At 37.2% G+C, this 26814-nt stretch overlaps 1 protein-coding gene across 1 annotated transcript in view; it reads left to right on the forward strand.

Moving 5' to 3' along the window:
* Positions 1 to 5575: 5575 nt before the first annotated feature.
* The window catches only part of MRPL42 (mitochondrial ribosomal protein L42), a 32019-nt gene continuing 10780 nt past the window's right edge, over positions 5576 to 26814 (forward strand). Inside the window, exons 1-4 of the mRNA XM_053716899.1 lie at positions 5576 to 5731; positions 18778 to 18841; positions 20143 to 20227; positions 21789 to 21946. Coding sequence (XP_053572874.1) covers positions 5620 to 5731; positions 18778 to 18841; positions 20143 to 20227; positions 21789 to 21946 — 419 coding nt within the window. The 5' untranslated portion in view covers positions 5576 to 5619. The remainder of the gene's footprint in view (positions 5732 to 18777; positions 18842 to 20142; positions 20228 to 21788; positions 21947 to 26814) is intronic.

Genomic DNA, 26814 nt, shown 5'->3' on the forward strand with positions numbered 1-26814 from the left:
TTAATCTAAATACAGACAAGTGATGAACTTTACACCTCACTCCAGATATAGCCTCCTTTGCTAGTGTTGTCTTCTCACAAATGACTACACAATGTTTTTAAAAAATAGAAAAGGTAAGAAAGGGGCGCTAAAAAGCAATATGGATATTTGCTAAAAGTTGTTAAATAGGAGAAATTATTCCTTACTGGTGTGTATAAAATTTACTATGTGTAATAATCCTAGAATGATTTTCCCTTTAGATGATGAACAATTCGTAATTGAACAATCATAAATTGAACAAAAGTAAATAAATTAGTGAAAGGTGTTTGGATGTGAATAAAAAATAAGTGGATGTTATAAAAAAAATTATAGAAATAAAAATAAATAACAATGTGAAAAAGGTTCCTAACACAGGTTCTGAATCAATTTATAACTGGGTGCTAAAACATATATTATGTGCTAAAACTTATATTGTCTCCTAAGTGTTATAAATAAAAAATGGCAACAAAGTGTTAATCAGGAAAAAAAGTGAGGATGTAGTGACCAGCCTGTGAAGTAGTTAACTATGGCAATCCTACAAGTCTGTCGTTAATAAGGGATCCCTAAGGGCTGTGTATTATAACTGCATGTACTTCAAAATTAGCAAACCAACTGGGATGTATCAAGTAATAGCAATACAAAATAAATTAGGTATATATAGCTGATTTAATAAACATAGATAAATACAAGGTATGCACAAAATTCATTAGACTATAATTATGGAAAAATCTAATAATAATACAAATAAAACTAACACCGGTGTTAAGGTTGTACCTGCAAAACATTAAAAAATCTCTTTTACTTTAAACATTAAAAAATACTATGGAAATATTCTTAAAAACAACTAATAATTGCACAGAAAGTATAATCAAAAATACATAAACTATAAAAACTTGGTTGAGATAAGGATAACAGTTGATTGATGTTGGAGCGTTTAACAGTCCCAATCTTTCTGTATTCAGTAAGCGCTCAGAACAGATATAGGATCTGACAATCTAGACGCTTATACACAATGTATCCATAAGCTTAATGGTTGTAATAAAAGACAATGTTGCAAAGTTTTAACACTTCTTCCGTTTAACAGATCAAGCGTGATGTCAGATACAATAGTTTATTGTCTTGCTGTGGATACTTTTAAACAATCCAGAGCTATATTTGATCACGGTACCTTTAGGTGTAAATTTTAAAGCACCTCTCTCCTCTCTGTTGGCGTTCCAGCTGTTGATAGATCAGCTGTGAGGTCACATGGGTTTCATGGACCAATGGTACAGGGTCCTTTCTTTGAATTAAGTGCGCGCACTATGTTCCTTAATAATTCCTTCACACGGCTCCTCTCGCTGTCCTATTACTAACCTCAGTTTCTTTATTTCTAACAGTAGGGTTAGGTGCAGTGGTCCTGGGTGCCGGAAAAAGACAGTATTGTTGTAAGCTGTTAGGCTTTGTGGAAGCCTATACGCGTGGATCCAACCTAACAGCTCACAACAATACTGTCTTTTTCCGGCACCCAGGACCGCTGCACCTAACCCTACTGTTTGAAATAAAGAAACCGAGGTTAGTAATAGGACAGTGAGAGGAGCCGTGTGAAGTAATTGGGACTGTTAAACGCTCCAACATCAATCAACTTTTATCCTTATCTCAACCCAGTTTTTATAGTTTACGTATTTTGATTATACTTTCTGTGCAATTATTAGTTGTTTTTAAGAATATTTCCATAGTATTTTTTAATGTTTAAAGTAATAGAGATTTTTTAACGTTTTGCAGGCACAACCTTAACACCGGTGTTAGTTTTATTTTTATTATTATTAGATTTTTCCATAATTATAGTCTAATGAATTTTGTGTATACCTTGTATTTATCTATGTTTATTAAATCAGCTATATATGCCTAATTTATTTTGTATTGCTATTACTTGATACATCCCAGTTGGTTTGCTAATTTTGAAGTACATGCAGTTATAATACACAGCCCTTAGGGATCCCTTATTAACGACAGACTTGTAGGATTGCCATAGTTAACTACTTCACAGGCTGGTCACGACATCCTCACTTTTTTCCTGATTAACACTTTGTTGCCATTTTTTATTTATAACACTTAGGAGACAATATAAGTTTTAGCACATAATATATGTTTTAGCACCCAGTTATAAATTGATTCAGAACCTGTGTTAGGAACCTTTTTCACATCGTTATTTATTTTTATTTCTATTATTTTTTATAACATCCACTTATTTTTTTTATTCACATCCAAACACCTTTCACTAATTTATTTACTTTTGTTCAATTTATGATTGTTCAATTACGAATTGTTCATCATCTAAAGGGAAAATCATTCTAGGATTATTACACGTAGTAAATTTTATACACACCAGTAAGGAATAATTTCTCCTATTTAACAACTTTTAGCAAATATCCAGATTGCTTTTTAGCACCCCTTACTTACCTTTTCTATGCATTAATCTAAAACATTGTGCTCATAACATTGTCAAAATGAATTATTTCAGCAATACCTGACGAGAAGTACGCAAATATTAAATGGACATTTAACACTTTGAGATAGTAATATAAAATGACAAATAAATCGTATATAAATAAAAAAAAGTCTGCAATATACTTTCATTATTCATTTTGTCCCCATTTCTTGTAATTCCATTCTGAAATTGGAGCATTAGTTCCTGTTAGAATTGGAAGTGCAGAACATGGTTGTATTCCACACAGCCATTGGCTGCACACTTTAGTGACCTATTTATAACTGTCCCTAATTGGCCACAGCAAAGAAGGTAACCTAAGTTACAACAAATATATTTTTATATAAGACACACTATTCTTCTACACGGATGGGTAGTAATATTATTTATAGTACCATGACCATAGTCTATATATATATATTTTTTTTTTTTTTGAATTTAGGAGGGAACTCTATTCACTAGTAATTGGGGGTACAGAATTAGTATTATTCTTGAAATGTTCACTGTTTATATCACTATTTAAGTGTATAATTGTTACAATAAATTAATGTTTTATTTCAGTATAGGATTTAGATACATATTATATGTATATAATTAGAATGCAGACACTGAATCTAAATATCATATTAAGAGTTGTAAAAAATCCCTTTAATTGTAGAGTACATCGCAGTGTAGATACCATCATCATAGAGATGGTTGCACTTAGAAACAACATGTATAGGATTTACACCTCTAAAGAGATATAGAAAATAGGAACGGAATAGTTCGCCAAACTGATTCAGATAGTGCAATAGAGTTTATTTTAAAATATGCAGGATTTAGTCATTCCCTATTTATGATGTATTATTCTTTAGAATAAACCTTTTTAATATTATATTCAGTATATTCATTTTACACATATTTTTATCATTAGATATATAGTGTTAACAAAAGCAAAGAATTTCATTTAGGAGTAGTACAAATAAATTTATTCATAATAGCGTTGTTACGACAGGAGGTCCCTTTAATAAATCAAAATGAGAAAATCGTATACCATTTCGAGAATATATACATCATCTAGATAGATATTTAATGCATCATATCCAAGTATTTGATAGTGGAAATTTAATTTCATATGAAGCCCATTATCAATATATATAGGTACTATTTAGTTCTTAGCTTGGTTACACATTGGAAGCGAAATCGAGAGATTTTATTAATCGCTATTTTTTGGAGGCCCGTTTTGAGGAGGAAATGTGCAGGAAGCTCGCAATATTAAGTAGACAACTATATTGTTACGTTTTATGATTATACCATTGTTTTTTATGATTATACCATTGTTTGTAACTTGTTGGATACATGTATCTATTTCAAATTATGTTACTAAGTATCAGCTGGATGTGTTTCAACAGCCAATGGCTGACAGCTACACGCCTATTGGGTCTGATGGGGGGAGGGAGGAATTGGTAATGAGCGGCAATATATAGCCGATTCAAATGTTTATACAAATATGCCTGAAGAAACGGCCCATAAGCAGCCGAGAAACGCGTAGCAAAGAATATATACCTGATATCTATTTGTGGAATCTGTATGGTTGTTGTTTTTAACATTGATTAAAATCTATTTTTTATACCATCGCATATGATTCCATGATAAGTATATCCTCATTACCAATCCTTGGGAGCTAGTCTGTTACCAGTTCCTGCTGGTGCTGGTGCTGGAGATCAGCACTAAAGAGACACAGCGGCTCAGACTTTGACGATTACCACAGCGAGAGAGTGCACCGGAGAGAGCTAGCTGGCTTGCTCTGATAGCCAGTCTGCGCCTACCAGCACATTGGTGTGCTAAGTCAAAGTGTGAGTACCCTGGGCATAGTATACTTGGACAGGGGGGTTTATATCACACTGGATACACACATTTGTCGCTTCTGTTTCCCCTCCACCCCTATAGATCTGCCTCCGGCCACTTAGGAACTAAGAGGGCATTCACAGGAGGACAGTACAGCACCATCGGCAGCAACTGGTGTTGCTTACATCATTTGGACATTATATATATGGACATTACACATTCTTTTGGGACAGAATATCAATTGTTGCATCGTCTGTATGGTGAGAGTCCATGATCTGTTCATAACCATTCGTATACATTGCTTGTCATTGTCCACAATATTAATTATTTTTTGTTTTTTATTACTTAGTTGTCATAGCGCCCTCTTGTGTGTCTATCACACGTATAAGTTACAACATGGCAGCTCCCATTGTTTTATAGACACTAAAATGTTACACTTATTTTGTCAATATTTAAACAGCTAATGAAACTTTAAAATATACATCTACATGTTATTCTCAGACTAATCTTTTATTTGAATGTGTCATTTTTCTAGCATTTAGTGTTTAATGTCCCTTTAAGTTTTGAAGACAGCAAGTGTTAAGAATTAATCGATTTCTGCAGCTGACTGGAATAAATATCTAAGTGGAGTATGCACTTGTTCAATATTTCATGAACCTGCAGACATCTGGGCCTGGTCTCACTGTAGAATTAGGCAAAGGTTTAAAAGAGAACGATCAATACCAGTAGTGTGTTATACCTATTGATATTTACAAATAAACTATATTTTCCATGCAGCCATTCCTGGACCTAAAAGCAGTAACATATTGTCATAATTAAAAAGCATATGCGTTAGTGTCTACTATTCTAACAAAATGTGTTACCATTGCCAAGGAGAATAATTATATTTAATTAACGTTAACATAGATTTTAATTGTATAATTATATTTAAAATATATTTGAATAAAACGTGTCACATCGTGGGACTCATTTACGGTGATCTATCGCTATCAGACCGAGAGAAAGAGAATAACACGTAGAAATCTTAGCTAAGCAGAGGTATTTCCGCGTCTTCTGGTTGCTATAACAACATGACGGAATTTGTCCGTCTTCATTTGTCTTCCATACGCAAATTGATATATGCACTTTAGTTCCATCCTAACTTAGAACTTTTTTTTTCGAACGTGTTCTAATAAACATTATGTCCCACTGACTAAATAAGCAAAAATATAGTGTGTAATTCAATATAGGTGGTCAAAACCCTATGAATTGCTGTCACTCGGATATTTCCTAGACGTTGTGTGTCACGTGTTTCCGGTACCCGAAGCAGGATGGCGACCGTGGTATTGGCAACCTGGTCCAGAACTGGAATATGGTGTTGGCGGGGTCTCCGTTCTACGCTGCCTAGTTTGTTAAATGTAAGCAAGGAAACGGCGACAGGAGGTAAGAAGATCCAGAGTGTGGAATCTTTTGTTTGAGGGAATTCGCTTCTATAGGTTGTTAACAATGACCTCTGGTCGGTGTGATCAGTGGCATAAGGGAAGTACCATGCAAAAGCTCAGGACCTTGGTTGTCCTGAGCTGCTATAAACGGGTGGTATATTTCGTACAGCATGTTAACCTGCGGATAACAAACAGCAAAAAAAAAAAACGACGGTATCGAATAATCACTCAAAAAGCTGTATAATTGTTTTATACATCAAAGTAAATTTGCACCCTCGTAGAATGTTGTATTTTATTTGGTAAATGTACTTTTCTGATCCAAGTTCTTGTAGGCAGGCTCCCAAAATTCACTTAAAGGAACAGTCAAGTATAAATTAAACTTTCATTATTCAGATAGGACTTTTAATTGTAATTGACTTTCCAATTTACTTTTATCATCAAATTAGCTTTTTTCTCTTGGTATTCTTAGTTTAAACTAAACATAGGTAGGCTCATATGCTAATTTCTAAGCCTTTGAGGGCTGCCTCTTATCACATGCTTTTTAAATCTCTTTTCAACACAAAGAGACAGAAAGTACATGTGGGCCATATAGATAACACTGTTCAGGCACAGAAAGTTATTTAAGATCTAGCACAATAGTACAATGCTAAATTTAAGACAATAGATAATAAACAGTCACAGTCATGTGATCAGGGGGCTGGAAGAAGGTTCCTAGATACAAGGTAATCACAAAGGTAAAAAGTAAATTAATATAATTGTGTTGGTTATGCAAAACTGGGGAATGAGTATTAAAGGGATTATCTATCTTTTAAAAACAATAACAATTCTATGGTTGACTGTCCCTTTAATTTTATTGTGGTTTTAGCTAGGCTTAGCTTACCATCATTTGTATAGGTGATGTGAAACTGGGACCACCTGGTGCGGTGCCAGTTGGGGCGTGGTCAAGGGGCGTGGCGATTGTCGACCAAGCTCATTTTCCAGAGAGGGTTGCTATACAGACAGATATGGTAAATAGCCCTATAATTAGTAATTAACCTTTGTGATCACTGCTTACCACAAAGGGCAGCTTTTGCTAAGCTTCCCCAGAATGCGTTCTATCTGCACAAGCTCATTATTACACAGCTTTGTACCATATAATATGCCTGACGGGAAATGTACCCATTACAGAGCAGCACCCGATGCACATATTACAGAGGTAATGCGTAACTTACAACAGGCACTTACCTAGCACACACACTCCGCACACTTGTGAACACTTAACCCGGAAGGTATCTGCTAAGGCAAAGGTCATATAACAAGATGGAGGCGCTCTGTCACTGTTGCTATGGAAACAGCAATGTTCACTTAGCTTTATTGTAAACATAACACACCCTTGCACTGTACACACAGGATAAATTACGTTACATATATAGCTATTTACAGACATCCCAACTCTCCCTGAAGTTCAGGGAGTCTCCCTGATTGTAATAGTGGCTCCCTGATGCCAGCAAATGGAATGCAATCTCCCTGAAACTCCAAGTACCATGATCCAATGTGGCTAGGGTTGCCACCCAGTTGGTATTTTACCGACATGGCCGGTATTTTTAAGGTTCATGTCAAATGAGCATTTAAAATCAGGAAATCAGCCCTTTCTTTAAGGAATGCCTTTAGTTGCTGGGACGTTATAGAACCCTCAAAGCATGCATCAATAACCAAAAAGCCCCCACTGATTTTAATAAAATAAAACATAAATACTACCTTATTTACTGCACGTAATTAAACTTCGTATTCTAAAATATTTAAGCATTCAACAAGCGTACGATCACTGGAAAATAGGTTTGTTGTATGTGGTTGTGCAATAAAGCTACTTTTTTAATGTGACATTAGTGGGAAGCTATGTTAATGATAAGTCTCTATCTTATTTAGGGTTTCAAGGTGTCCAATATATAACTGGGGAGGAGGGGGGCGGCGCAGTAGTGGGTGAAGCCATTTTCCTGAAATGAGTTTTTGCAGGTTAGGATGTCTGTATTTACACAGTGTCTGCTACTGAGCTCATGTAGCAATAGCAGGAGAATAACCTGTCCTGGTCACTGGCACTGCTGGGGTTAAAGTGTCACCCAAAGTGGACTGTTAGCATCATTCTACCATGGCAACTGCATGTTCCATAGTGCTTTGTACCTCACATGCTGCCTACCCTCACACTGGCCGCATATCTGTGACTGACGCCACTCACTTTTTGCTATTCAGCGCTGCGCTACTTAGCTTTACAGTGCCACTGACTGTAAACAAAGTATTTCAGGCAGTCAGTAAGGCACATGGACCCAGAAATGTCTGGGTTTTTTTTAAAAAAAAAAACAGCAAACAGAAATACCGGACTGTCTGGTCAAATACCAGACATCTGTCAAACTGGAACAGAATGAACAATCGGATGGGACACTGGGACAGCGCCTCCAAACTGGGACAATCCCAGTCAAACTGGGACTTCTGATAAGCCTAGTTTTAGCTGATTTATATAACCCAGTAAAATGATTAATACAAGGTGGTAATGTTGACTAAATATCCATTACTGTAAATTTGGAGTTACCAGTAACAGAAATGGCAAATAAGTATATAACTTCTTTTGTGAGTTAAAGGAAAGCTAAACTGAAAATTTAAAGGGATATGAAACTCCAAATTTTTCTTCCACAAGTTCAGATAGAGCATGTGATTTTTAAACAGCTTTCTAATTTATTTATGTTTCCCATTCTCTTTGTTTCTTTTGTTGAAAAGCAAGTAATGTATGCTTACGAGCTGGCCCATTTCTGAAGCACTATATAGCAGTTTTGCAAATACTCCATGTACAGGGGTGGAACTACCATTGGTGCAGCAAATGCTAGGGGGGTATAGCAGCCAGCCTATACATAGGTAGGTGCATAAAGTACAATCATAATGCAGGGGAGCCTTTTATTAGTGTAGGTTGCAGGATCTATAGAGCATCAGATATATTACTATTGCTTACTACTGAGTTACCTTTTGGGGGGGACAAAAATACATTTGCACCAGGGCCCTTTGTTGAATAGGTCTACTACTGTTTCAGTATTCATTTTACCTGTAATAATTACACGTGTCAGAGAGACTAGAATGCATCCTGTAACCCTGACTTGGCTACATGTTACATAGTGACTACTTATCCGTATGGGAGCTCATTCATATCTTCTGAAAGTGGTAGTAAACGCCTTGAGATTTTTTTTACATAAAATATACTTTCATTTTTATTTCACCCCCTTTTCATGTAATTTAGCTCCAGAAAATTGTGTGTATTATTAATTTTAGGAACTTGAAATGCACCCTGCTTGCTTCTCAATGCTAACCTTGCTTAATATCTGTACCAAATTAGATTTATCATATAACAATTATAAAACAATGCACTTCGTACTAACTTTATGATTGTGACTAACCTTGTTGTCTGCAGATTATCCTTCAAATAAGGCAAATCGTGTGCGTAGTTTGGCTTTTGAAAAACTGCCGCAAACAAGTTGGTTGTTTTAGAAACGTGTAGTCTTGGCTAAAATATTCTTTAGCAACATTTTTCAATCCCATTCCCCAGGACCTTCAAACAGGTTTGATTTTTATGACGTCTAAAATAATCAGCTGATCATTAGGCATGTGTATGTATTTGGCATTCATTATGGAAAAGAATGTCAAATATGGCATTTGGCTCTTTACACCACCAGATTTATTAGGAAAGAAGTGTTTGTGTGTTGTATTTCACCTGTGTTCTAGTACAGATAAATATGACTTGTTAGGGATCCCGAGGACTGGAATTGAGAAGCACTGTTCTATGGCAACACAACTTAAATGTATTGTAATTACTGTCCCTTTAACTGACCACAACAAAGCAGATAGGATAAATATGCTAATGAGGCTTTGTAAGGGCTGTGTACCAGGACTGCTGAACAAATGCTTTTAAAACATTTATTTTGTATGCAGACTTTTTGCTGTCTAGTTCTTAAAGTGAAGGTCAATTTAGATGAATCGGTGCCCGGTTTTCAATAATCCTATTAAAAACGAGGGCACTTTAATTCATCAAAATTGACATTTCACTTGTTTTCTTTAAATACTTACCTTTTAATCTTCACAGCCGCTCCAGCAATTCCCCCGGCCGTCGGAAGCCTCTTCATACGTCAGAAATGACGAATCGGGCTTCCTCCAATCGCAGCTTCCCCCTCGGGGGAATCTTGGCCTGAGGCAACGCCGTGATTGGAGGAAGCCGGATTTGTCATTTTTGACCTGCGAAGAGGACTTGCGACGGGCGGAGGAAGCGCTGCAGCAGCTGTCAGGATTAAAAGGTAAGTATTTATTTGAAGAAAACAAGTGAAATGTCAATTTTGATGAATTAAAGTGCCCTTGGTTTTAATGGGATTATTAAAAACCGGGCACCGATTCATCAGAATTGACGTTCACTTTAAATGCCCATTAAATACAGTAGAATTGCACAATCAACACATAAATATCTATCACAAATACATATCAATCACAAAATGCATACAGGTATAAACTTATTTTGTGAACTCTTGCACATGCTCAGTAGGTACTGGTTCTTCGGAAAGTGTGCATATAAAAATGATTATATTTTGATCATGGAAGTGAATTGGAAAGTTGTTTGCAACTGCATGCTCCATCTGAATCACAAACTTTCAATTTTGACTTAAGTGGACCTTTTTAATTGCTGATATATACTAATGGAATACCCCTTTATTTGTCTGCACATCGTGAATGCCCTCACTCTCTAACTCCTTCCGTTCTTTACCACCCTAACTGCGCTGGGCTTTAGCACCATTAGGACGGCATGGAACGTCCTAACCGTTGGGCTGTCCTGAAACCTTAGCTGCTTCCTATATGGGATCGTGGGCTGGAATAGTCAAACGCATACACATAGCTAAATCTGGAAATGTTTCCAGTCTTCTGGAGTGCAGCTGATACACTCGTCATCTCAAGTTCCCATCTGAATTCAAAGAACTGTTTAAGTCCTGTGACAGTAGAATATATACTGAGACGGATTTAGACCAGAGAGTACGTATCGGCAATATTGAACAAAAAGCCGGTTAGTAAACATTTTTTATCCAGCTGTAGAAAAGTACCTCAATCAGTGACTCGGTTTATCTCAATCCTGTACACTGTAGTACCAACGATATCCATTAATAGAAGATGATAGATTTATCCGCTCTGCACATGTCCATTATGCTTTCATCTAGTTGGCTTCTGTAGGAGTGAGAACCGTTCCCCGCAGCACAGGATTGCGGCATTCTAGGCGTCTCTAAGCAGTCTTCTTGCTACACGCTGTATGAATCGCACGCTGGACGGGGAACGTCAGCAGGCGACTGTAGTTAGCTCCGCCTCTGTATGCACAATGCGCCCGATAGCCAGACCGGACCCAGAGGAAAACTAACTTGAAAAGTATCAAATATCCAGAACCAGTAAGTTGCCAAAAACATCCGGCAAACCACTAATATGTGCCCCCTCTTATGCCAACCTGTTCATGGGAGCTGTCCCATGTCTTTGGAGATGGAAATCAATTTCGAGAACAGATTGTCATGTACAAATGATACATTGACCACTTGTTATTTGTATGGTCAGGAGATAATGAGCAAGCTGAGCTATTTATTGAATATTTGAACCATAATGAGTGTAATCTCAAGTTTACATGTACCATAGAAAAGATAGAGATATATCTAGATATTGTACTAAAAGGTGATTCTGTAACAGGTACTGTCTCTTCTACCCTGTATAGAAAGCTTATATAATTTAACACCCTCTTGCATGCCAAAAGCTCTCATCCCAAGCATTGCCAATTTGGCATAGCTAAAGGACAATTTGTCCGGTTAAAATGTAATTGCTACAATACATTAGACTTCTTGAGAGAAAGTAATGATTTAAAAATCTGTCTACTTCAAAGGAGCTATCCTAGTCATGTGATTGAAAAGGCATATATACGGCAGTTAAGGAGATGGAGAGACAACCCTTACTTATAGGCCAAAAACGGGGACAGGAGGAAAAAAGATGATCTAGTTTTCGTAACCACCTATTCATCACAATATACTAAAGTTTGTAATATCATCAAAAAACATCTTCCTATTCTTTTAGATGATGATGATTTAGCCCCCAACATCAGAGAAGGCTGTCAGTTTGTAAGCCGCAGAAACAAGACCTTGGGCAATATCTGATCTCCCAGTATGACCTGGTCTAATGCCAAGCAAGCAAATAGCTCATCATGGCTCGTATGTAAAGGGCACTATAAGTGCAGCGGTAAAACATGTATGCATGCCATGATATGTAAGACATTTCAATCACATTCAACACAAATGGTGTTTAATCTGGATTCCTGCACTAATTGTAGGACTAAATATGCAGTGTAACTTGCTTGGTGCCAAACCTGCACACTACAATACTTGTGAACGTATACGAGAATATTTAAATGATATAGACAATGCTAAACACTGTTCAGCCTTAGCTTTCCACTTTATTAATGAACACCAGGGCCAAACGAATACCTTTAAATGATGTATCATTGAAAGGGTGAGAAAACCTCAGAGGTGGCAATATGCTTTCTCTTATAGGAAAAAGGGAAGCATTCTGGATATTTATCCTGCAAACAAGGGTTCCACAGGACTTTAATATTGAGGTTGATATTATAAATGATGTATTGGAAACTTCACTGACTAAGATTATGATATATAATGTACATTGCTTATTGTATCATTCCTTTTTCAAAATTATGTATATGCAAACCTAATTGAAACTAAAAAAAAGTGTGTGTGTATATGTATATGTGTATGTATGTGTGTATGTATGTATGTATATATACCGAAACCGAATCCGAAAATCCGGGATGCACTTGACCGAAAACCGAAACGGATACCGAAAATTTATTTTTTAAAATTATTTTTTTTTTAATATTTTTTTTTTGCATAATTAGAGCCAATAAAAAAATCCCACACTTTTATTGAAAGTAACACACTGAAATTGGATAAAAATATCTTAAAACATATATATAATGTGTGTGTATGGTTTTTCCTCCTTGATTTTGCACATGTGTTAGGGATTGCTCTAATAAACAATTTGGATTTATTTACCTCCGTGCCCATCTCTTTGTGTTTCTATGGATCGTTGGCTGTAAGCCGTTTCTAGCGTCATAGGCACTCCCTCATAACCTGATCCCATAATTGAAATCACGCAATCGCATGAACAACCATGTGACTTAAATTTTTACCATTTGTTTACATCAGATCTTTGTTCCAATGTAGACAAATGAGGCATGGAGACAATAGGCATGTAAATTGCTTGTCCATGACTGGATACCAAAAGCTGTCAATATCTCAGCTGGAAACCCTCCTCTGGACAGGGGCAATCGGGCTACTGGGCGAAAATGAAACAAGCAGCTTTTTTTTTTTTTTTTTTTTTTTTAAATTTAAAACAGGTTTTACAATAATTTATAATGTTTCTATTTGTGCTTCAGATACATTCCTTTGTATATTCTTTTATGTGGTGGTACCATTTTTAAAGTTTCCTTTTTAACATGTATTGAGTGGTCCTTAATCTTTGGCCCAATGCAACTAACTATGAGTTGTAACTTTTATCAGGTGACGTAATGCTAGTTTTAAAGTGAAGGTCAATTTTTAAAATTAGTGCCTGGTTTGTAATAATCCTATTAAAAGCAAGGGCACTTTAATTCATCAAAATTGACATCTCGCTTCTTTTCTTCAAAAACTTATCTTTTAATCCTGGGAGCCACTCCAGCAATTCCCCCGGCCGTCGGAAGCCTCTGCAGACGTCAGAAATGACAAATCCGGATTCGTCATTTTGGACCCGCGAAGACGGCTTGTGACGGGCGGAGGAAGTGCTGGAGCGGCTGCCAGGATTAAAAGGTAAGTTTTTGACGAAAACGTGTGAAATGTCAATTTTGATGAATTAAAGTGCCCTTGTTTTTAATAGGATTATTAAAAACCAGGCACTAATTCATCAAAATTGACCTTCACTTTAATACTAACTAAATTATGTGATTAGGAACATTTAAAACAGTTCTTGAGCTTCAAGTGCTCCCTAAAGCCTCTACTGTTCAGGGACGCATACAACCGACACTAACCTTTTCTAATACCAGTTCCTCTCCTCCATTGCTATCCCCTGAACCCCCTTAGCATGTAAACCTAAGAGCCCAGCTGTTTGCAGATCACCTTCTTAAGAGCTGACTACAACAGTGCAACTCTTGGCAGGGCCCTCTACCCACTTGTTCCCTATAATTGTTTTGTTGTACTCCCCCTTTGTTTATAGCGCTGCGGAATCTGTTGGCGCTCTACAAATAACCGATAATAATAAATAATTGAGTTTGTATAAAAATTGTGCTTTGTCTAATTATCCTAAAAAGCAAAATCTGTAACATAGGTTTTCAAAAGGCTTCACATTGCCTATATTAGCAGTTAATAGATTTAGATTTATGGCCTAGGGAATGTGGGGAAAAATTTTTTTTTTACACTAAAACAGAAGGTGTTTTCACGTTCTTTTAATCTAACAATCATAAAACTGGACATGCATAATACAAAATAATATATTGCTGTGTTGGTTCTAAATAAATAAATATTGTTTCCATTGTGCATGTTTGTGCCTTTGCATCCATGTGCTCACAGGGGTAAAGGGGTTATATTGGTTTCACATGATAAAAAGACTTGAGACATGGTTTCAATTTATGACAATCATTATTTGGCTAGATGGCACCTTTAGGCCAGCTTTTATATTGCAGATCACCAGTTTAAAGTGAATGTAAATTTGAATGAATAAGTGCCCGGTTTTTAAAAATATTATTCAAAACAGGGGCACTTTCATTCATTAAAATTTACATTGAAGCGGGGGGGCGGAGCCAACTGCCAGAGCGACAAGACGCACCATAGCAGAGCTCCTGACACTTTTGTATTGAAATATTAAATTATGGCGTACTAAGAAGCTATATCTATCTAGGATTTACTCTTAATATGTGCTGAAGCAGGGTCTCTATAGCTTGAACCTGTAATTTAATTCACTAGCCTTTGAGACGGTGCAGAGGCCTGATAAACGGCTCAGACCGAGACGGGGAATGCAACGTGGTAACTGAGCCACTAATTATCCATTAGAAGGAAGGTCCTGGCTTATCAACTAGCCGGTTGCTGTTAACCCTGCAGCATTTTGAGGATGGAAGAGTCGCCCATTAACCTGGTTTTACTTCTAGAGGGGCTATGCAACAAAGCCGACAGACATTTTCATGGCCTGCGGTCTCTCATTACTGATTTGCGCAACAAAGATGGCGCTGTTCACCTAGCTGACAGAGATGCAGATGTGGCAGACCTGACAGAAAATCTATCATCACCAATTCTACTCTCATACAAACGACCACAGGGGCAAGAGACCGGACAGGTCCCCGCAAACACCATACTTGGGGCGGTGAGCTCCGACCCAGACTACCCGTATACAGCTGCTGCGATGCCCTTTCCTGAGGTCTTGATGGAGGTAACAGGAACAGCTCCGACCATCGCCGGGAATCACACTCAGCCCTTTCTCACCACTTACCTGCGGCACCAGATTACTCACCCACAGGGGCCTTCTTGGGACGCTGCAGAAACATTCTCGAGGCCTGTATGTCCTGATGCTTTATTCTGCGCTCCTCCAGCTGCTGACATCCTACCCGGCAGAGTCGGGCTGACACAGCCGGTGGATAAGAAATCCCATCTAAACAACGCTATAAACACTTTGTCTGCTCGCTACGGGGATTCACAATCTCTGAGCCTTACTTGTACATCACAGCTACATAGCGGGCAACAACTAAGAATCCTTGTGATGTCCCTCCACATCTTAGAGAAGCAACTCCGGCTCTTAAATCACCAGGCCAGGTGGGAATTTTATTGCTGGATACTTAGGAACCCAGTTGGAGTGGGCTGAAGCTACAGTGGGACTTAACTAAAGTGTCAGCAAGCCCTCGGTAATTTGACTACACAGCTTGTAAAGACTAATTTTTTTTCCTCCATAGTTTTTATTAGTATAGTTGCACCCTTTTGTTGCTGGTTTAGTTGGGACATTTGCATACCAATATGTGTGTTTACTATATAGAAGTTTTAACATATGGCTAGAAATCAGGAGCCCTATTACCTGTAATGTTTTTTATTTAACATAGTTAGTGCACAAATAGAAAGTATCTCAATTGACGCTACCGGACTGTATTTTCAGCCTCTATCTGTGCTTATACTCCACTTACAGCGTGAGCTGCAGCAACTGCTACCCCCCGTGCTTATATTGTGCATCTCTCTCTGCCTAGCCTCACATTTAGAACATAGTTTAAATAGAGATATCCTGAACCAAACTTTTCTTGTATAAATTTTTATGACCTATGGACATGGTCTAAGATTAGTGCCATTCAACTGATATTGCCATTATACTTGCACTGTTAATTATACAGCCTGTCTACCAGTTAAGGACAAGCAGAGTGTTCACTAATATTTTTAGACATACCTTGCACCTGAGCTAGCATTGAGACAGTACATAAACTATGCCTGAGATGATATATACAGCTTTCTTCACACCAAATCTTCATAATTTAAACTTACACAAAAGAGCAACCGTTACTTATTCAGCCTGCTAAGCGGGTCTCAGTAGCTCATTTATTTTGTTACTTACAGACAACTTCAGTGTACAAGGCACATGTTACTAAAGTGTATAGCTATAGTGCAGTTAGGCCTAATACTTACACTGTCAGAGTATATATAACCCAAGTCTCCCTATAATTTACCTAGTCTGACCTAAAACTCTCTTGGCTTCAGTATAAGGGTAGGGAACAATTGTTTCTTAATCTTAGTACCACACGAGGCTAAGATCCGTATGGCACATGATATGTTACTCCATGGCTGCTCCATGTTCCTGTGTTTAAACGGGTATAGAATTAAGCTTGGTTTCTTCACTCCAATAGTACATTTTGTTTACTATACACTCCTACAGCAGAAATAATATATTTCTCCCCAGGTTTTTTCTGAAACTACAACATGTTTATTGCAATGTTTGTTAATATGTCTTTTACACACTCGCTAGTGCTTATAAATGCTCAGATACCTTTGTGTCACACTCTTATAATATAGACCCAGAAGATAACCTATGTAGTTCTATTATATATTGATGCTAAAGGGATTCTATAAAGTTCCTTACCTCCTTGCAGGTTATGATGTGTACTATTAATGTAATGTGTTTATTATACGATCAAATGTATCTCAGCGTTCCTAAACAGTTTACTATCTTCTCAAATGTTATATGGAAATGTATATTTTCTATCACGCTCCACTTTAATTAGTAGGCAAGTTTGCTACGCAATGTTTAGATAAGCTCCCATTTTGCCTGTTTCATTACTCTCTAGACCAGTCCTGAGCACCTAAGTAAATTGCTAATATAGTGACATGTATACATTCCCTTGTAGTTTATATTTGTGATGTTTGGGTCTCCCTGAATGAATCAACAGAGTGGCCTATAGCCCCTACCTAGTTACTCCATTTTGTGTTGGAATGTTACTTTACTCCACTATATACTCCTAAGTTGATTAATGGACACTTATGAGTCCACACCAAGTACCATATACTATTTACATTTATATATGGCTCCGTCCCCCCCACCTCCTTTCCCTATGCGTATAGCGGTGCTTACCCGCTGAACATCCCCCTCCCCCCTATATATCTCGGCCCAAGAGTGGCTGATTTCTATGCAAACCCTCCACAGGCTGCTATTTTGGACTTAGATTAAATATTTTTAGAATGTGGAGTTCATACGCTGACATTATAATATAAAATGAAGTTATGTGTCATCTCGCCTAAGATACTGTCTATCTTCATAATCAGATTTGAAATGTATTTACTATTGCTTTATGCACATATTGCTTTCTCAATAATGCTTTCCTATAGACAATGTATTACTTTCTCTGTTGTAACTTTGGCCTTAGGGCGAGTCCTTGTTGCAATGATATATGCTTTAACTTCAATAAAAAAATTATTTAAAAAAAAAAAAAATTTACATTGAAGCATTTTATTTGTTTGTGTGTGTGTTTTTTTTTTTTTTTTAATCAGGCACTCATTCAACTTTACATTCACTTTAAGGGGATATTCACAAACGTCTTAATTATCAAGGTTAGCTGGTTGTGATAGGCAAAATTATTTAGTCAACTTTTTGTTTAAGATCGGGTACATAAATTTAATTTATTTTTTAAGAGTATTTAAAAAAGAAACTTAGGGCCTGATAATCAAAAACTTTCCAGAAATGTCACAAAATCTTTGGTAATATTTTGGGCATTATATTGCAATGCTTGTCTCTCATTCACACATAGTAATTTGTATAGCTAAACAGCTCTGAAGCTAAAATGTGCCTTTCTAAAATTGTTTGAGCAACCTCACAGTAATGATGAAACTTGCCAAAGTAGAGAGCTTTAGATCATTGAACCCTTAGTTTTTGGCAAGCTCTTTCACTGCATAGTTACAGAATTATTTTATCTGCTCTACATGGTATTGAATAGGTTCTGCAATGGATCACTTGTCTAATTTGTAAAAGCACCCACTAGTTAAAGTTATGGTAAACCCAAACGTATAACAAATGCTATGATTTACCATCACTAAAAATTAAATGAGTTTCTCTTATCATTTTGTAAAATATAGCCTTACACTCACACTAGCTGTTAAGAAAGCATATCGCAAACGCAGCCTCTTCCAGCCGCCCACGGTGGAGGTGACGTTTCTACCTCTAGACCAATAGCCGTGCATGTCAGCTGACATCCTAGCATGGCTAGAGGTCTAAACGTCACCTCATTGGAGAAGAGCACTGTGCTGTGGGCGGCCGGAGGCGCTGTGTTTGCGATATGCTTTCTTAACAACTAGGGTGAGTGTAAGGATGTATTTTACAAACCGATGAGAGAAACTCATATTTATTTATAGTGATGGTAAATCCTAGCGTTTGTAATATGCTTGGATGTACCATCACTTTAATATATCAATACAAATGTTGCTAACACATAGTTTAACATATATACTACTTTTTGTTCAGGTGGTGTCAAACATTCTTTTCGTCAACAATCAAGCTATTCAGCACTTCCAGAAGATTATAATTGGTATGTAATGTTGTATCTCTCATGCTTTATTTTTGCAAGATATCTTAAATCATAATTTCTGAATTCCTGTGGAAAAAACTTTTTTTTTTTTCCACAGGAATTCAGAAATTAATGAATTAAGAGATATCTTGGATAATTCCGGTTCTTTTTATTCACTATTTAAAGTTTTTGCATCATTTATTTGAAGTTTTTTATCACTGAGGATTCAACTAAGATACTTTCCTTATACCCAGGATCTTGACTTACACTTTGCAGCATACATTTGGATTACAGTCTCGTCAAAACTTTTTTTTTTTCCACACTTTTTTTTTTTTTTATTTTATTTATTTTTATTTTATTTATTTTTATTTATTATGTATTTTTTATACAAAAATATATAATACATTTGTCACACATTATTCCATCTTTCACCCTCAAGGTGCCACAAAGGACAAATTGCTACCACCCTTTGATGAACTATTTCTCTTGACTTTTTTTCTGACTCTTATTCACATCTGAGATTCTTTAAGATCTGATTGTTTTTAGAACATTGAATGCAATATTTCTGATATCTTTTACAATTGTGTATTTTAATGTGCAATTTTTAAATAATAATACTCTTTTTATTTTGTGTATAGCATGGATCCATGCCTTCTATGTATATGAATTTACTTGTTACAATTGACTTGTTATTAATATTATAATAAATGTTTTAATAGGTTACTAGTTCGCTTCCTTTGCCTTACCACCCATTAGGCGCTCCTTTAGCTTAAACACTCATTCTAACGCTACTGTTTATGAAACTTGGTTTTATTTAATTTTAACTTTAATAAAGACGTGTGTGTTTTTATATATATATATATATATATATATATAAATATATATCTCACAACAGCTAAATCTGTGTCTGTATTGCATGTTTAAACCTTAATACTATAAAACCATAAATAATAACAGGTGTCATGTTTACTCCTGGAGTATATAATCAGTTTGCAAATTATAGAGAAATGCTTAAATAATGCATTACACTTGAACTAAACCCCTTAGATTTTAGTCAACTAAAACCTACTGGAGATTTAGTAGACTAAAATCTACTGGAGATTTAGTTGACTAAAACTAAACTAAAACAATTCAGACGACTAAAATGGCATTTTAGTCAAAAGACTAAAACTAAATCGAAATTTGACGTCAAAATTAACACTGTTGTCCACAGACAAAATTTCAATATTTTTTGTGAGGGGCAATTACGGGTTATTGATATATAAATTACTTAACTATGTCATGTTTCTATTTACCAAGTATTTTTGTTTTCTTCTGTTTAGCAAGGTGGAACTTGCCATGACATCAGATGGCAAAACTATTGTCTGTTATCACCCTTCTGTTGATATACCTTATGAACACACAAAGGTATGTGGATCAACTGTTCTTTAAAGATGTAAAAAAAAATAATAATCACTGACAGCATTTTTAATGTCATGGTCAACCAAAACAGCATTTTGAGGACAACTGTTTTGTAATGTCTTGAATGTGTGTTTTTTTTTAAAACATACTATGCAATGAACAAAAATGAGTTTCTGATACAAATATGAACAACATATTATATTATAAGATACTGTATATTCTGTTCATAATGACAATGGACCTGCTGAAAAATATTTCACATCCCTTGGTAAATCTGTGAGAACACCACAATGGGGGCCCTCTGTTTAGGACACTGGAATGAAGATATTCCCTTGTACAGGCACATCTCGTTTTATTGCGCTTCAGATATGGCTCTTTTTACAAATTAAAGGTTTGTGGCAACCCTGTGTCAAGCAAGTCTATTCCTTCATTTTTTTAACATACATACACATATAAACACATAAATACACATGTATATACATATATTCACACCACCATTAAAAAGATTGACTCACTAAAGGCTCAGATGATGGTTAGCATTTTTGAGCAATTAAGTATTTTTTAATCAAGGTATGTACATGTGTTTTTTAGACATAATACCATTGCACACTTAGTAGACTACAGTATAGTGTAAAATTAATTTTTATATGCACTGGCAAACCAAAAAATAAGTGCGACTCCCTTTATTTGCTATATTCACTTTATTGCGCTGGTCTGGAACTAAACCCGCAATATCTCCAAGGTATGCCTGCATTTCTATAGTTTACTGAAGTTCAACACTAAGGCAGTTGGCTGCACTTAGGGAGAAGTTATAAATAAAACAGTAAATATTATATTACTGTTATTGAACCAAAGGCTTTAGTGTATTTTGAATAAACCTGTCAGAAGTGTGCTTGCTGGGGGTGAAGCTACAGATGTTGCTCCTTAGTTGTGTGTTACCTACATAGAGCAGAGTTAAACGTCAGGAATACCTGTGTCCCTTGTTTAGAGGAGCGGTCTCTTTATTATGGGATGGAGTGAATCTTTCAATGGGATCATACTGATAGTTTACTAAACAAAAAAACTGTGTCCAGGACATCTAAAAGAGTCTACTCAATGTGGTTTACATCACCCTGAGTACCTATTTCATATTTATAAAAAATGTACATATTACTACAAACAGGACATAAATAAAAGGAGAAATTCAGCATACACATGTATGTATGATCATAGATTTATTTTCAGCTTCAAAATATTAATTATTTGATAGAAGTTTGAGAATCCCTAAATCAAGTGATTACCACCCATGGATTTTTTTACATAGAAAAAAAATTAATGCAGTGTCTGTTTAATTATTTTAATTTGTCATTCGACATCTCATGATGCAAACAAATGTGCATAACACTCACAGAATTTTATTTTTATATATCGTTATTTTTTTTTCTAGAAAGTGTGGAAAGTACTTACAGAGCTGGTTAAGGTTGTCATGTCCTCTTCCTTTTTTTTTTTTTTTTTTTTTTTTTTGTAACCTAAACCAAAACACTAAGAGATTAGACTATATAAATCTCTAATGCTGATGTTTCCTTAGCCTATGCCTCGGCAAGACCCTGTACATAATCAAGAAGAAACACAAGACCATATGCTCAAGGCCAGACTGAGTGACACCGAAAATAAGCCAGGGCCAACCATGGAAGAGCTCAGCAAAATGTTTTACACAACAAAGCACCGGTGGTATCCGATTGGACAGTAAGTAGATCTAAAATGTCCCTACTTTTTAATTTCAGCAAACAAATGAGTGAATACATACTAGATATGTGAGATTTGCATTCAGCAATTTCGTTCACTGAGGAATGAGGAGTCTTTTCAATATTCTTGCACAAGAGGATATTCGGCTCCCAAAAGAGCCGAATACTGAAAACAGACTCCTACTTGTACATGCAATAGTGAATTAAATTGCTTTTCTGCTACTTATTTATGCAAAATATAATGTTGTAAGCCATAAAGCATGGATGGAAAAAAATAGCAATCAATTAGCATAAAAATATAATATCACGTTTATTCATACAGTTGTGCTCATAAGTTTACATACCCTGGCAGAATTTTTGATTTCTTGGCCATTTTTCAGAGAATATGAATAACACAAAAACTTTTCTTTCACTCATGGTTAGTGTTTGGCTGAAGCCATTTATTATCAACTGTGTTTACTCTTTTTAAATCATAATAACAGAAACTACCCAAATGACCCTGATCAAAAGTTTACATACCCTGGTGATTTTGGCCTGATAACATGCACACAAGTTGACACAAAGGGGTTTGAATGGCTATTAAAGGTAACCATCCTCACCTGTGATCTGTTTTCTTGTAATTAGTGTGTGTGTGTGTATAAAAGATCAATGAGTTTCTGGACTCCTGACAGACCCTTGCATCTTTCATCCAGTGCAGCTGCACTGACGATTCTGAGTCATGGGGAAAGCAAAAGAATTGTCAAAGGATCTGCGGGAAAAGGTAGTTGAACTGTATTAAACAGGAAAGGGATATAAAAAGATATCCAAGGAATTGAGAATGCAAATCAGCAATGTTCAAACTCTAATAAAGAAGTGGAAAATTAGGGGTTCTGTTAAAAACAAACCACAGTCAGGTAGATCAACTAAAATTTCAGCCACAACTGCCAGGAAAATTGTTCGGGATGCAAAGACAAAGCCACAAATAACTTCAGGCGAAATACAGGACATGTGGTGTGGCTGTTTCAAGATGCACAATAAGGAGGTACTTAAAGAAAGATGGGCTGCATGGTTGAGTCGCCAGAAGAAAGCCATTACTACACAAATGTCACAAAGTATCCCGCTTACAATATGCCAAACAGCACAGAGACAAGCCTCAAACCTTCTGGCAAAAAGTCATTTGGAGTGATGAGAGAAAAATTTAGCTTTTTGGCCACAACCATAAATGCTACATTTGGAGAGGAGTCAAGGCCTATGATGAAAGGTACACCATTCCTACTGTGAAACACAGAGGTGGATCACTGATGTTTTGGGGATGTGTGAGCTACAAAGGCACAGTCAATTTGGTCAGAATTGATGGCAAGATGAATGTAGTATGTTATCAAACAGAACGCCTCATTTTCCACTTTTTGAGAGTTTGAACACTGCTGATTTGCATTCTCAATTCCTTGGATACTTTTTTTTTTTTTTTTTTTAATCCCTTTCCTGTTTTATACAGTTCAACTACCTTTTTTCCACAGATCCTTTGACAATTCTTTTTCTTTCCCCATGACTCACACACACACTCACACACACTACAAGCAAACAGATCACAGGTGAGGATGGTTACCTTTTAATAGCCATTCAAACCCCTTTGTGTCAACTTGTGTGCATGTGTTATCAGGCTAAAATCACCAGGGTATGTAAACTTTTGATCAGGGTCATTTTGGATAGTTTCTGTTGTCATTATGATTTAAAAAGACTAAACACAGTTGATTGATAATAAATGGCTTAATCCAAAACGCTAACCATGAGTGAAAGAAAAGTTTGTGTTATCAATCATATTCTCTGAAAAAACATAATTTATGCTTACCTGATAAATTTATTTCTCTTGTAGTGTGTTCAGTCCACGGGTCATCCATTACTTATGGGATATATTCTCCTCCCCAACAGGAAGTTGCAAGAGGATCACCCAAGCAGAGCTGCTATATAGCTCCTCCCCTCACATGTCATATCCAGTCATTCGACCGAAACAAGACGAGAAAGGAGAAACTATAGGGTGCAGTGGTGACTGGAGTTATAATTTAAAATAGAACCTGCCTCAAATAGACAGGGCGGGCCGTGGACTGAACACACTACAAGAGAAATAAATTTATCAGGTAAGCATAAATTATGTTTTCTCTTGTTAAGTGTGTTCAGTCCACGGGTCATCCATTACTTATGGGATACCAATACCAAAGCTAAAGTACACGGATGATGGGAGGGACAAGGCAGGAACATTAAACAGAATGAACCACTGCCTGTACAACCTTTCTCCCAAAAACAGCCTCCGAAGAAGCAAAAGTGTCAAATTTGTAAAATTTGGAAAAGGTATGAAGTGAAGACCAAGTTGCAGCCTTGCAAATCTGTTCAACAGAGGCCTCATTCTTAAAGGCCCAGGTGGAAGCCACAGCTCTAGTGGAATGAGCTGTAATTCTTTCAGGAGGCTGCTGTCCAGCAGTCTCATAGGCTAAGCGTATTATGCTACGAAGCCAAAAAGAGCGAGAGAGGTAGCCGAAGCCTTTTGACCTCTCCTCTGTCCAGAGTAAACGACAAACAGAGAAGAAGTTTGTCGAAAATCTTTAGTTGCCTGTAAGTAGAACTTCAGAGCACGGACCACATCTAGATTATGCAAAAGACGTTCCTTCTTTGAAGAAGGATTAGGACATAAGGATGGAACAACAATCTCTTGATTGATATTCTTGTTAGAAACAACCTTAGGTAAAAACCCAGGTTTAGTACGCAGGACTACCTTGTCTGAATGAAAGATCAGATAAGGAGAATCACAATGTAAGGCAGATAACTCAGAGACTCTACGAGCCGAGGAAATAGCCATCAAAAACAGAACTTTCCAAGATAAAAGCTTAATATCAATGGAAGGAAGGGGTTCAAACGGAACACCCTGGAGAACTTTAAGAACCAAGTTTAAGCTCCACGGAGGAGCAACAGCTTTAAACACAGGCTTAATCCTAGCCAAAGCCTGACAAAAAGCCTGGACGTCTGGATTCTCTGCCAGACGCTTGTGTAAAAGAATAGACAGAGCAGAAATCTGTCCCTTTAGTGAACTAGCGGATAAGCCCTTTTCTAAACCCTCTTGTAGAAAAGACAATATCCTAGGAATCCTAACCTTACTCCATGAGTAACTCTTGGATTCACACCAATATAAATATTTACGCCATATCTTGTGGTAAATTTTTCTGGTAACAGGTTTCCGAGCCTGTATTAATGTATCAATAACCGAATCCGAAAACCCACGCTTTGATAGAATCAAGCGTTCAATTTCCAAGCAGTCAGCTTCAGAGAAATTAGGTTTGGATGGTTGAAAGGACCCTGAATTAGAAGGTCCTGCCTCAGGGGTAGAGACCATGGTGGACAGGACGACATGTCCACTAGGTCTGCATACCAGGTCCTGCGTGGCCACGCAGGCGCTATCAGAATCACCGATGCTCTCTCCTGTTTGATCCTGGCAATCAGACGAGGAAGCAACGGAAAAGGTGGAAACACATAAGCTATGTTGAAAACCCAAGGGGCTGCTAGTGCATCTACCAGCACCGCTCCCGGGTCCCTGGACCTGGATCCGTAACAAGGAAGCTTTGCGTTCTGGCGAGATGCCATGAGATCCAGATCCGGTTTGCCCCAACGAAGAATCAGTTGGGCAAATACCTCCGGGTGAAGTTCCCACTCCCCCGGATGAAAAGTCTGGCGACTTAAAAAATCCGCCTCCCAGTTCTCCACGCCTGGGATGTAGATCGCTGACAGGTGGCAAGAGTGAGACTCTGCCCAGCGAATTATCTTCGAGACTTCCAATATCGCTAGGGAACTCCTGGTTCCCCCTTGATGATTGATGTAAGCCACAGTCGTGATGTTGTCCGACTGAAATCTGATGAACCTTAGTGTTGCCAACTGAGGCCAAGCTAGAAGAGCATTGAATATTGCCCTTAATTCTAGAATGTTTATTGGGAGGAGTTTCTCCTCCTGAGTCCACGATCCCTGAGCCTTCAGGGAGTTCCAGACTGCTCCCCAGCCTAGTAGGCTGGCATCTGTTGTTACAATCGTCCAATCTGGTCTGCGAAAGGACATTCCTTTGGACAGATGAACCCGTGATAACCACCAGAGAAGAGAATCTCTGGTCTCCTGGTCCAGATTTAGCAAAGGGGACAGATCTGAGTAATCCCCGTTCCATTGACTTAGCATGCATAGTTGCAGCGGTCTGAGATGTAGGCGCGCAAATGGCACTATGTCCATCGCCGCGACCATTAAGCCGATCACTTCCATGCACTGAGCTACTGATGGGCTTGGAATGGACTGAAGGACACGGCAAGCATTGAGAAGTTTTGATAGCCTGGACTCCGTCAGGTAAATCTTCATCTCTACAGAATCTATAAGAGTCCCTAGAAAAGGGACCCTTGTGAGTGGTAACAGAGAACTCTTTTCCACGTTCACTTTCCACCAATGCGACCTCAGAAATGCTAGAACTATCTCTGTATGAGACTTTGCATTTTGAAAACTTGACGCTTGTATCAGAATGTCGTCTAGGTACGGAGCCACCGCTATACCTCGTGGTCTTAGTACCGCCAGAAGAGAGCCCAGAACCTTTGTAAAAATTCTCGGGGCCGTAGCCAACACGAAGGGAAGCGCTACAAACTGGTAATGCCTGTCTAGAAAGGCAAACCTTAGGTACCGATAATGATCTTTGTGAATCGGAATGTGAAGGTAGGCATCCTTTAAATCCACTGTGGTCATATATTGACCCTCTTGGATCATGGGTAGGATGGTTCGAATGGTTTCCATCTTGAACGATGGAACCCTTAGGAATTTGTTTAAGATTTTTAAATCTAAGATTGGTCTGAAGGTTCCCTCTTTCTTGGGAACCAC

Source organism: Bombina bombina, chromosome 6 (assembly GCF_027579735.1).
Source record: "Bombina bombina isolate aBomBom1 chromosome 6, aBomBom1.pri, whole genome shotgun sequence".
NCBI lineage: Eukaryota > Metazoa > Chordata > Amphibia > Anura > Bombinatoridae > Bombina > Bombina bombina.